The 13,338-nt window shown below is 49.2% G+C and overlaps 1 protein-coding gene and 1 long non-coding RNA gene across 2 annotated transcripts in view; one reads left to right on the forward strand and one right to left on the reverse strand.

Annotated features, from left to right (window-relative positions):
- Positions 1-13,338, forward strand: part of CCL28 (C-C motif chemokine ligand 28) — a 19,820-nt gene continuing 6,482 nt past the window's right edge. Inside the window, 1 exon segment of the mRNA XM_089779408.1 lies at positions 1-1,180. Within this exon segment, the coding sequence (XP_089635534.1) occupies positions 1,120-1,180 (61 nt within the window). The 5' untranslated portion in view covers positions 1-1,119.
- The window catches only part of LOC112544107 (uncharacterized), a 27,065-nt gene continuing 22,122 nt past the window's right edge, over positions 8,396-13,338 (reverse strand). Inside the window, exons 4-5 of the long non-coding RNA XR_012904930.2 lie at positions 10,166-10,309; positions 8,396-9,035 (exon numbers count right to left, since the gene is read on the reverse strand). This is a non-coding gene — a long non-coding RNA (uncharacterized LOC112544107). The remainder of the gene's footprint in view (positions 9,036-10,165; positions 10,310-13,338) is intronic.

Below are 13,338 nucleotides of genomic sequence, written 5' to 3' on the forward strand. Positions count from 1 at the left end.
CTGCCCTAATAGCCCTGATCACTGTTTTGATCTCTGCTGCCCTGCAAGCATGCACCCCTCCCCTTTCAAAGTTGGGGGGAGTTTCTGAGTGAGCTGCTCTGTTTGGGGAACAAACAAAACACAAACCATTGTAAAACTTCTGTTCTGCTCTGCGCTAGGAACACCGACACAGGCAGACTGCTGCTGCAGAGGCAAGGGGACAGATTGCTGTGCTGCTTTGACATTCCTCAGTATGGCGCACTCAGAGATACTCATGATGCTGCTCCAGCCAGCTGGGGAGGATGTGGGAGAACTTGGAGGGAATCCCAAGATGCACAGCGATCAGCTCTGCCTTCCCCAGAGGTGAAAGTGGACCAGTGCAGTGCACCTATAAGAACTGGCCGCTGATACTGGCCCATATCCAGGCAACTTTTTGCTTCTTCCTGTTGGTGACCTGGCCAGTAGGGTCTCCCATTTCTAGATTCCCAGCTTCCACTGCTGCAGCACCAGAGTTCCCAGCTGCCAGCCATGAAAGACTGGGGAGGAGGAGGGGTTTGCTCCAGCCCTGACCCTTCCACCAAAGTGTGGGCAGCTGCTAGATCCATCACAGAAGAAAGATAGAGAGGTAAGAACACAGAAGTGGATTTCCTGCAAGAATTCCCTGACCCAATCCAGTAAAAGTATTAAACCTGTGCCTGAAGTTAAAAGCATGTGAGTAGTCCTACAGAAGTCAATGGGACTGTTTACAAGCATAAAATTTTGAAGTGTTTTGCTAAATCACACCAAAGTGCTTATTACAGTGTTTCTCAAACTGTGCTCCGCAGAACCCCAAGGCTCCGCAACACATCTCCAGGGGCTCCGCTAGCTTGACAAACTGGAAACATCGATGGGTACAACACATACAATCAGTGGACGGCTGGGGCTCTGCATAAATTTTTACGCATGTAAAGGGCTCCGGAGCCCAAAAAGTTTGAGAACTGCTGGCTTAGTACCTTGCAGCTTAAACCCACTTGCAGCATCTGCAAAGGGTGGAGCTTTAAAGTTAGTTTCTTTTACTGCAGTCCAAGAGGTAGGCTCACCTTTGTTTCCTTTGACTTACAACCTGGTCTATTACAGTCAGTTCTGCAGCAGTTGGAAGGAATGGATTTGAAACTAGTCACTCTCTTTTTTCTTGCATTTGTGGTTGTTCAGACATCTGAGGGTAAGTCATTGTACATTGTCTATTTGCTACATTCATAGTAGACCTTATCCCCTTTAAAAAATAACATTAGGCAAAGCGTTTCTTTGTGGAACTGGAGCTGGTTTATAGCCATGGAACTGCAAGTACTTGAAGGTTATTACTTTTGGTTTTAATTTCTGTACAGAAAACTGGGAGAACTTTAAGCATGATATCCTGACTCCAGTGGTAAAATACTCCTTGACTTCATTGGGGTTAGGATTTCACTCCTATAATTTAGCAAATTATCATTTGTAAAATCAAGGGCAGGTGAATGTTTAGACTGGGAAACTTCTTGTAAACTGGTTTAAACAAGGAAATGCCATGTCTTCAGAAAGAATCAGTACAGCACAATATTTGCCCCAGTAAATGTTACCATTTTCACTGATCTTTGGAGCAATTGGGACAGTTAATCTGAATAAACAAGGAATCCTGTTGCAGTTATTCACATGCAGGAGTGTCTGTATGACACTTTGGTTGCAGATTTAATCCTCATTCTCTAAAAAGTCATGTACACTCAGTGAGATAAATGCCATGTTTAAGTAGGATTTTATAGCTAAAATATAGAAAAACTGATTTTCATTTTCTTCCATTTTAACAGTAGCAAAATTGCACAATCATGAATCATGCTTAGTGATAACTATGCATACATGAGTTAGGTCCATATACCTAGAGTTTTCAAGCCCTGACAGTCATCATTTTTTTCCTTGTAATTTTATATTACAATATCAACCTGTTATACTCTGTGATATTAAAATCTTTACCAAATTTGAGAGAGACAAGAACTTGATCCTCTGAGATACTGAGAGTTTTCAACTCCCATTGACTTCAGCAAGAGCAGAGTTTCAAACAGCAGTCCATCAAACTACACTACAGAACTTTTAGTGCAGGGTAGTTGACTTCACATAGCCAATTAGTGCTCAGCAACTTTGGGCAGTGCAGATTTATACCCTGGCTTGCTGTGCACTATGACTGTGTATAGAAAAAAACTTAAACAACAAATAGTCTCGTAGCACTTTAAACACTAACAAAACATGTAGATGGTATCATGAGATTTTGTGGGCACAACTCACTACTTCTTTAAGTTTTTCCTGTTACAGACTAACTCAGCTACCCCGCTGAAGCTTGTGTATAGAAAGGCCCTCAATACCTAGCAAGATTATGCCACAAGCAGGTAGAAACATTTACCTAAAAATTCTACCCTGCCAAAATGGCCTCTGCTCCTGTTGGACAGCAGAGGCTTGTGTGAACAGTTTTGCAAGTATAGTTGCTGGATGTGCATGTGCTTCCACACTATGGAGTAGGGTATACAAATAAGAGTGCAGAAGATGTCATCTTAAATGTGTTCTTTTATTCTCTATCCCAGATAGATCTGTATGACTTAGAAAAATACTTAGGTGACAAAGACAAGTTTACTCTGAATTTAATAACCCAATATTTAAAGGCAGATTTTCATGAAGTCTTATAAACATAGTAGTCCACTAGAGCAGTGTTTCTCAACCTTATTTTATTAAAGTACCCCTTTAAAAAAATTATATGTACCCCCAGAACCTACAGTTTTCACACTTTTTTTTCTACCAATGCAACACATTTGTTTAAACAACTTAATTGTAGCCAGGCAGGTGACAAAATTTTTGGGTGTAAAAAGTACAAAAATAATAAAGCACCGTAAAACTTAAAATAAAAATTCGGTGATCTCCAAATTTCAGTTGTGTTGACGTACCCTCCCCCCCCCCCCCCCAGACTTCTCTCGAGTACCCCTAAGGGTACTCATACCACTGGTTGAGAAACACTGCACTGGAGGATATTGTAAGAGCTTTATAGGCTTTGAGCCATATTATGCCTCTGCTACACTCTATTTACTTCCATGGGAGCAGAACAGATGAAAGAATAAGATCTGGTTCTTAATATTCAAATATATGTGGATTTCTTTTCCTTGTGATTTGCCACATATTTGACTTCTGTTCAGTGGTATACATGAGAGCCCTCTGGTGGCCAAAGTAATATCAGTGTGTTCTTTTGTATCAAGGCAAAGACTGGAGATTCATTATCCAGTAGGTTGCATAGAGTATTTCAGAGATAGTGGATGCAAATTTTGTTTATTTTAGGCTGGGGAAGTGGTGCTTGTGTCTTTTGGATGTTCCAGGGTGTGATTTTAGGACAGCGGTTGTACTTCCTCAGCCAAAGGAAAGAACATTGAGGGACTAATTGCTTGCTAAGGATTGGCAAATGAGTGATAAATGGCAAAGGATTAGAAGAATAATTAATGTTAATATACAGAAAATAAAAAAATAATAAAAAAACTTGTACAAAATGACAGCTTACCTTCTCACCCCCTCAAAGTTAAAATAAGAGTTAAAATAAGAGTTAAAAAGCAAGTGGTAAAGGCTATCACCAGTCAGTCAGTCACAAAGCAATGAGTGAATTTAACAGCTAAAGTGAAGCAAATGGTTGTAAACATGAATGGACAGTATAAGAAAGGACAAGGAAGGAGAATTATATTTAAAAATAGAAATTATTTAAGTAGTCCGGTATATTTTTATATTAGGGCTATATCCTGCAAACATTTAATCAGCTGAGCTAATTGTAGATCATCATTTCTCAAACTGTGGATTGGGACTGCAAAGTGAGTCACAATCCTGTTTTAACAGGATCACGAGGGCTGGCTTTAGACTTGCTGTGGGCTGGGGCCAGGGACCAAGCCAAAGCCTGAGCCCCACCAGCCAGGGTGGAGTGGTAGTGCTCAGATTACAGGGCCCCCGCTTGGCCCAGGGTGGTGGGACTTGGGCAGGCTCACACTTCAGTTCCCCCTTCTGGGTGGTGATTTTTGTTGTCAGAAAGGGACGCCATGAAGTTTAAGAACTCCTGAAGTAGGTGACCCACACATCTACCAGTACCAAATGGAGTGTTTGTCATTGTTTATAGTCTCATAGTCCCATGGTAAGTCATAATCAGCAATAAGTGTTTGCAGGATGAGACTGGAACCTCTCCAGGCCCAGGGTGGGTCTCTGTATGTGTTTGCAAGGTCTTCAGCATATTTGGAACACTGTAGACATTAAAAATAAAAAATTTCTGAGGAGGCTTGAGGAGATGTTTTTTCCCCCTCCTTTGCTTTCATACTTTGACTTCTTTCCTGTTCAGTTGCTCCTTATCCTCCCCCCTTCATTTGTGCTTAGTTTCCTTCTCCTTCCACAAGATGTGGCTTCTTGTCAGCAGCTGAAGGGTGAACAGAGCTTCTGGGAAGCTGTTTTCCTTTATTATCCCTGGAAAAACTTGCAAAATTCCAGTGAGAAATTCTAGCAAGACTTTAGAACAAGAAATCCCCTCTAAACAGCAGGTCTCAAGTTGGAATAAGCTACACAACTTTAGCTACATCAGTTGCGTAGCTTAAGTCCAAATAGCTTAATTTGGCTTTTGGCGCTGTCTACACAGCAGGAAGTTGAAGAAAGAACACTCTTCCTTTAGCTTCCCTTACTCCATGTGAAATGAGGGTTACAGGAGTGGAGTATGAAGTCCTCCACCGTGACAGTATTTTGAAATAAAGGTTTGTAGAATACACACGCACGATGTTATTTTGGAATAATGTCAATTATTCCACAATAACACTGCTGTGTAAACAGACATACCTTGATTTCCGACTCCTTTCAGAGAAAGGTAAAGACTGACCAGGATGCTTCAAGTCAGTATCCTGGTCAGTGTTTACCAACACAGTACAATTTGTGCCTTCTCTATTAGCTTCTTATAACTTGAACACTCTAATTTACTATTTTCCCCCTTCCTTCCTCCCTACCCCTTTCCTCTATTTATTCTTGGATCTGAGCTTTTAATACTCCATTCATCTGAATGGATTGTGTCCACGAAATCTCATGATACCATCTACATGTTTTGTTAGTCTTTAAAGTGCTGCTAGACTATTAGTTGTTTTTTAAGCATTTCAGTGGGCTATGCTGCCATGGGAAAGACCAGGAAATACTGCTTTGGAACTGTATGGTGAGAAATCATTGAGATTTTCCAGCAATTTTTGGGATGCATATGTGGTTAAAGGGCTCCTTGCTCCTCCATGGATCTGGCCTAAAAAATCAGGAGCACTGTGTGGTGGGGAATTGCCTGAAATTTCTTGAACAACCTTGTGATGGATTCTTGTGCATAATTGGATAATTCAGCTCTTTATAAACAAAGGGAACAATAGCTTGTAACAAACAATTGTCTCCCTGGTGAAAGTCCCCAAGCAGGAGACAGGATCAATGTTCATAATTTCTGCAGAAATAATGACACAAACAGGGCATTTCCCCTTGTGACAGAGAGAAGACAAAACACTGGGGATTCCTCACTGCGCCTGCTAGTCCCACACAGCCATGCACTAGTTACAGCTTGTTAGTTGTGGCAGTGTTACCACACTGGGCCTGAATCCTGGCCTGGATGAAGCAGGAACGGAATGGCTTGTCTGTGTTGTTGACAGCCGACGAGGCAGGTAAAACATGATGAGGCAGAGGAAGGACTGAAAGGCCAGGGCAGGCCAAACTTCAGTTTTTTTTTCTTCTAGTAACTGTTGGACTCATTGGTGTCTAGTGGAGAGGGACACAAAAGGGGGCAGGTGTCTCCTCCCCTCCATGTGACTCCTCACTGCAGCACCCCTAGCTCCGGGCCCACACGCTTTCCCCATCCCATCTCTTCTCTATCTCACATTGCACGGGGTGAGGAGGGTGTCCGTCTGTCCCACTGTGCTGCACTGGGTAGCAACCAGAGTCCCTGGCAGCATGTCCCATCATTGCCAGTGAGTGCCGGGACTGCCACCTGCTGCCTGTGGCATGCCTCCCACTAGTCCCCTGGGCTGCCCTGGGCTAGGGATGTGAAATCCCATTTAATCAATGAACTGGTTTACTGGTTAACCGAGTAAGTGGGATCCTGGGCAGGGGACCATTCCAGCCTGGCTGGAGCAATCCCCGGCTACCCTGAACTGTCCAATGGACAGGACTGCTCTGCCTCCCTGCGCTGCAGTGTACGGGGCAGCATCCCAGGCAGCAGGGCCGGAGGTTTCCTGGGACTCAGGAGAGCACTGCTATGCTGCCTCATCCATTCCCCTTTCCTCCCCTCCCAACCCATCGCCTGGTGGTGGAGGGGGCTTGGGCTGTGTCTCCTCTCCCAGGCTATGTCTAGACTACAGGCTTCTTGCGCAAGAGCCTTTTTTCGGAAGAGATCTTCAAAAAAAAAAATTATTGCGCAAGAGTGTGTCCCCACACAAGCACATTGAAAAGGCGATGCACTTTTTCGAAAGAGAGCGTCCAGATTCATTGGACACGCTTTCTCATAAAAGGCCACCCAGAACCGCGTTAGCCAGGGCTTTAGGTCCCCACTTACTTCCGAGTGCTTGTGCCAGAGCCCTTGCAGAAACACGCGCTTAAAGGGACCCCCCGGACAGCTGTTTCGCTGCTGCATGCTTGCTACCTCTTTGAGGGATAGCAACGTTAGGGATAGCAACGTTCTCACAGAGCCTGCTGTGGTTGCCCTGGGATTATTTTTTGGACACCACAGCTTTGTTCTTTTTTGCCATGGAGCCGGAGCTGCCCCAGGACATGCGAAGGCCACACACGGTCATACTGCAGTTTCTGCAGCACTTCGTGCCGGTCACCTTCCTGGTCCTGCAGGACCTGGACCCCAAGCTCATGCTAGGGTCCCTTGCTGTGGCTGTGGCTGCTCCACTCTGGCTACCACACCCCATTGTAGAGAGAAGGTTCTGGAGGCTGGACACCAGTTCAGACTGGTGGGACCGGCTGGTCATGGAGCAGTGGGATGACCAGCAGTGGCTCAACAACTTCTGCATGCGGAAGGCCACCTTTCTCGAACTGTGTGCTTCGCTCACCCCTGCCCTCTGGAGATGTGACACCCACCTGCCACCCACTATCCCCGTGGAGAAGCGGGTTGCAATCGCCCTCTGGAAGCTGGCCACCCCCGACAGCTACTGGTCAGGGGGCAACCAATTTGGAGTTTGGAAGTCCACCGTCGAGGCTCTTCTCATGGAGGTAAGGCACTGTGGGCTGCAGTCCCTGTATGAGGTGGGGAGTGTTGGATAAGGGGGACCCTTGGGAGAGGGGGCCTGGGGACTGTGGGGGTGGGAAGCCCCATCCCTGGGGGCTTGTGCCATCCCGCCCTCACACAATCCTGCTGCTGGGGGGGGGGGGAAGCAGCACCATAGGAGGTGGCTCCTGGGGTGTTTGGGGGGGCAAGGGCAGCCTGGGGAGGGGAGCAGGGCAGCCACCTCCCAAGGGCTCAGGCACCCCCTCTTTTTCATTCTCTGTTTGGTGTGTTTCTTTGTCTCCTTCTGCAGGTGGTGAGGGCCATCAACTCTCTCCTGCAGAGGAGGGTTATCCGGCCAAGGTCGCATCCAGGTCTCCCACACAGACTTAATGCCCTGGGGTTCCCGAATTGCAGGGAGCAATCGATGGGACCCACATCCCCATCCATGCACCAGACCATCGAGTAGCCCAGTACATAAATCAGAAGGGCTACTTTTCCGTTGTCCTGCAGGGGACATTTTGCTGACATTTTTGTCGAGTGGTAGAGCAGGGCACATGATGCCCACGTGTTCAGGAACTCAAACCTGTACCGTAAGCTGGGGGCAGGCACATTTTTCCCCTGCCGGGACTTTGCAGTCGGGGATGTGCACATGCCTCTGTGAATAGTGGGGGACTGGCATACCCCCTCATGCCGTGGCTCATGAAGCTGTACACCAGCCACCTGGATCCCAGCAGGGACCTGTTTAATGCCCACCTGAACCAGGCCAGGATCCAGGTGGAGTGTGCCTTTGGCCGCCTCAAGGCACGTTTCCGGTGCCACCTCCACGCACCTGGACGTAGGGGAGCATGTTGTGTCCTTCACAATATTGTGGAGAGGAAGGGGGAGGCCTTCCTCCCAGGGTGGTGGGGTAGATGCTGTCTGCGCGGGCCGAGCGTTCGAGCAGCCCTGGACAGCTGCCATCTGCCAGGCCCATCAGTTGGGGGGTGGGGGGGGGGTGCCTCTAGGAAGCCTTGAGGAAGAGGTTCTCTCAAGCACCCCACAAACTTTCCCCAGTGCCTTCCAAATAGCGGCATCTAGCTTGCTGCTGTATCCCTTCTCCACCACAACCCCTCCCCTTGTCCCTTCCCTGACTGCTAAATAAACACACCTGTTTGGTTTTCCAAAAAAAGCAGTCTGTATTAATGACCAGGGCTCGACAATTAACGTAATCTACTCACCCGGTGAGTAGATTTAAGCCCGGTGTGGCCACACAGCGCAGTGAGTGCATGCGTAGCGCGGTCTGCGCATGCAGTGTGTGGTAGCATGCGGTTGGTGAGCGAGGCTCGCCGTCGCTTGGCGAGCCCTGTTAATGACAGATTCAGAAAAGGTGGGCATGGGGAGGAGGGATCAGAACTGGGAGGGAGGTGGCTCGATGTGCCACCTCAGGTATGGGGACCACAAAGGGGCAAATGGGGGGGGGGCTGCAGTGGGGAGGCATGGGCATTGCTAGGTGAGGGAGCAGAGGCATGGCAGGGGGGGGACGGAGGGGGAATGGGCATAGCATGGGGGGCAGGAGGGTTGAAGCCAGGAGCAGCAGCATCAGGCGCGTGTTCTGTCAGGGGGACATGACAACACATATGTTATCACACCGCTGCATCAGCTGGTCCCAGGCAGGCTCCCATCACTCCAGGTTGGTGCGGAACTTGTGCGCCAGGGTATGGTGGATGTCACGGAGAGCAATGATGTGCTGCTGCATCAGTCCTTGTGCACCCTGGCGTGCCTTCAGATCCCCTGGGCTCTGGTGGGTGGCTGTGGTGGAATGGCTCAGCCTTTCGTCCCAGCTGGTCTGGTTGTGAAGAACACAAAACATAAGGGCTACGTCTAGATTGCATCCCTTTTTCGTAAAAGGGATGCAAATTAGACGTATTGCAATTGCTAATGAAGCGGGGATTTAAATCTCCCCTGCTTCATTAGCATAAAAATGGCTGCCACTTTTTTTCGGCACGGAGCTTTGCTGGAAAAAAGCGCCAGTCTAGACGCGGATCTTTCGGAAAATAAAGCCTTTTCTGAAAGATCCCTTATTTTAAGAGGGATAAGGGATCTTTTGGAAAAGGCTTTATTTTCCAAAAGATCCGCGTCTAGACTGGCGCTTTTTTCCGGCAAATCTCCATGCCGAAAAAAGTGGCAGCCATTTTTATGCTAATGAAGCGGGGGAGATTTAAATCCCTGTTTCATTAGCAATTGTGATACGTCTAATTTGCATCCCTTTTACGAAAAAGGGATGCAATCTAGACATAGCCAAGAGGAATAGGCAGTTAGTCATCCTTGCAGACGCTGTCCCTGAGGCCGTGCCCTCCTCTGTGAGCAGTAACCAACAGTCTGTAGAGCAGAAGAAGGGGATGTCCCGGGTGCAAGGCCATATGTGGCCTGCACAGCAGGCCCTGTTTCCCAGGGGCCCCGATATGCCCAGAGGACCATGATTCCCATCTACCCCTTCCCTCCCCTGCCCCTGGCCCATGCACAGGCAGCCAAGGGAAATATCCAGCCACAGTGGGATCCCCTCATGGGCAGCAGAGGAGCCAGGAGCAGCCTGGCCCTCCTCCCTGGGGTCTCCCCACAAAGGTGCGGGTCACAGTGCTGTGTGCAGGAGCGGGTGCTGCCCTCACATGTGCAGGCATGCACATGTGCTGTGTGCTGCACTCCTCTGTCTGTGTGGGGTCATGCCTGTGCCATTGTGGCTAGTCTGCTTCCAGCCGGCCCCTTCCCTGCACCCCATGGGAGGACATGTGTAGCCTTCCCTAAGCCTGGGTACAGGATCCCAGGCATGCTCCAGGGCTGCCTGCTGTGTCCATGTGCCTCATAGTAAGGCAGCACATGGTTCCATGTGCACAGACCACAGCATCCTGCGCGACACTCGCTCCCCTCCCCGTGTGTACCCACCTCCTACACTCTGTGTGTGAGACAAAGACCACTCACCTGAAGATCCCTCCCAGGAGTCCGTGGAAGACTGGGAGTCTTCTTCGCTTATGGGAACCAGCTTGAGGGAGAGGGTCACAGTGCCTGCCTCCAGCGTGACCGACTGGCCCTGGCCCTCCTGCTCCTCCTCTGGGGCGACCTCAGCTGGACAATGACAGGAGTCTCAACCACCAGGATGGGTGGGGAAGACCTTTCCCCATCCCCCAGGATCTGGTGCAGCTCCCTGTAGTAGGGGCAGGTGTGGGGTCCTGCCCCTGAGTGGGAGCTGCGCTCGGTGGCCCGAACATAGCCCTGGCAGAGCTCTTTCACTTTACTCTGGACCTGCTCCATGGTCGGGGTGAGTGTCCTTGCTCCACCAGGGACGCGGCCATCCGGCCATAAATATCGGCATTCTGCCACTTGGCCCAGGGATCCTGGAGTGTCTCCTCCTTGCCCCACAGTTCGAGGAGGGACTGGATCTCCGGGCCAGACCATGATGGGGCATGCCTCTTGGCCCCCCTCAATGGGTCCTCAGATGCCTGGGGCTGCTCCTGACGAGGGCCAGGCAGATTGCGGGGGGCTTCAGAGGTGGACATGGCTGTGGCAGGGAGAGCAGTGTGCTCAGGCTGCTGCTCTCTGTTGGACTTCCTGCCGCAAGGCTTCTCTAGGGAACCTGCAGCTTTAAGAGGGGCCAGGAGATAGGAACTATAGAGTCCTGATTAATTTGGACAGAGTGGCCACCAGGACACCTGTGTTATTTCCTGGAGGCCTCTTCGCCTACGTCTAGACTGCAAGCCTCTTTCGAAAGAGAGCATCTAGACTGCAACCTCTTCTTTCGAAAAAGTGAGCCGCTTTTTCGAAAGAGAGCACCCAGGCAGTCTGGATGCTGTCTTTCGAAAAAGCCCTGTTTGCATTCAAGAACGCCTTTTTTCGAAAGAGCACTTTCGAAAAAAGGTATTCTTCTTCATGAAATGAGGAGTACCACCATCGAAAGAAAAGTCGCGTTCTTTCGATTTAATTTCGAAAGAATGCGGCTGTAGTCTAGACGCAGGTGAAGTTTTTTCGAAAAAATCCTGCAGTCTAGACACAGCCTTCTTGTGCAAAAAACCCCTCCTCCCCATCCACACACGCCTTTTTGCAAAAGAGTTATTTCACAAAAAAGCTTCTTCCTTGTAGAATGAGGATTACCAATTGCGGGAAAAGCCCTCTGTTCTTTCAATTTACTTGCAAAAGAATACGCTTTCAGTGTGGACGTAACTCAGGTTTTGTCGGAAAAACGGCTGTGTGGCTGGAGGCTGCCTGGGAAGGTGCAGCAGCGTGGCCAGAAGAGGAGAGGTTCTGGACCTGTGGCTGCTGGCCTCTTGTCCCTTCTCCTCACAGTGTTGGGGTATGTGTGTGACCTTTCCTGTCACCTCTGCTCTAGACAACCTAAAATCACACTTAAGGATAAGTCTGGCAGATCCTGCATGAGTGCATAAAGGGAAAGGGGGCACAAGTGTCTTAGGTTAGCCACTGGCACCAGCCCCGGCCTTGGCCTTACTCCTTACCCTCGCAGCCCAGCACAGATGGGAAGGGAGTGTACATTGCATCCTTTCAAGTGGGGGTAGAAGTATTGCTTCTGCACCACTATGCTCCTCTCCACCACATCTAGAAGAATCCATCAGCATTCCTCCTCAGGCTTCTTTGACACCAGTGTGATCTAGGGATTCTATTTCAAACCAAGATGGAAATAACATCTTTGTACAGCACAAAATAAATGTTATGTAAAAGTGAGAGGTAACTTTCTACACCCCTCTACAAGCCATAAGCTCTAATGATTATTACCTTACTTTAGACCAGTGGTCTTCAACCTTTTAAACCACAAGATCTTTTTCAATTTAAGTGCAATGTAAGATTTACTTCAAACCCAAATACCCTTCCCCCACTTCCTTCCTGCCCCTTCTTTGAGGCTCTGCCCCCTCCGCCCCTTCTCTGAGGCCTCATCCTGCTCACTCCATCCTCCTTCCTTCACAATCCTCAAAAAAACTCAATGGCAGGGTGGATGAAAGCATTGTTTTTCTGGGAAAATGTCCGTTTTTCTTGAAAAATGCTGCAGAGTAGACACGTCCAATCCCTGGGGCCAGGATCCTGAGGGAGGGGGAACTGAGGAAGGATGGGAAGATAGGAGCAGCTAAGTGGCTTTAGACAGACCCATCTGGTCCAGAGATGTCATGTACAATAGTTGTTGCAGCTTCAAGGACAGTGGTTTCATTCTCTTCATCACAGTTTGGAACATACAACATTTTATAAAAAACAACAATTGTCGGGGAAGCAGATTTTATTTATTGTATTTATCTCTACTGAAGATAGTGTACAAAGCACCAACTTTATTTTTGATTCTGTGTTAAGACTCCCAAATGGATACCACAAGACTAGGGGGATTAGGAATATCTTGCTGTTTGATCTACTGATAGTTCCAGACAACTCCCTTATCCTTATGTTTGTTATTTTGTCTTTGCATGAGCTGTGCAGTACCTTCCTCAGCCATCTGTAATGGGCAGCCTCCAGTATCTTTTTGTTAACTACAGGCAGTCCCCGGGTTACGTACAAGATAGGGACTGTAGGTTTGTACTTAAGTCAGAACTGGCGTCCAGATTCAGCCGCTCCTGAAACTGACCAGTGGCTGACTACAGGAAGCCCGAGGCAGAGTTTCTCTGCCCCGGGCTTCCTGGAATCAGCCGCTGATCAGTTTCAACAGCAGCTGAATCTGGACGCCTGGGACAGAGCAGCTGGGGCGCTGCCCGGTAGGTCTCCGCAGCGCCGCACCTTAGCGCTACGGGGACCAACCGGGCAGCACCCCAGGTGCTCTACCCCAGGTGTCCCCAAGTCAGCCGCTGCTGAAACTGACCAGCAGCGGCTGAATCAGGACTCCTGGGGCAGAGCAGCTGGGGTGCTGCCGGGTTGGTCCAGTAGCGCCGAGGAGCGGCGCTGCAGGACCAACCGGCAGCGCCCCAGCTGCTCTACCACAGGCGTCTGCTAGAAAAGCCTGGTCTGCTGGGGGGGGGGGGTGCACTAGCTGCGCCCCCTCCCCCCAGAAGACCATGGAGACGCAGGCAGAGGGACTGAGACGCGCTGCGGTGCCGCTGCCCAGGTCCTCCGCGGCTTTGCTCCGCATCTCCTTGGTCTGCGGGGGGGGGGGCCTCCCAGCACACCAG

The sequence above is a fragment of the Pelodiscus sinensis genome, chromosome 6 (assembly GCF_052426305.1).
Source record: "Pelodiscus sinensis isolate ZL-2025 chromosome 6, ASM5242630v1, whole genome shotgun sequence".
Lineage (NCBI taxonomy): Eukaryota > Metazoa > Chordata > Testudines > Trionychidae > Pelodiscus > Pelodiscus sinensis.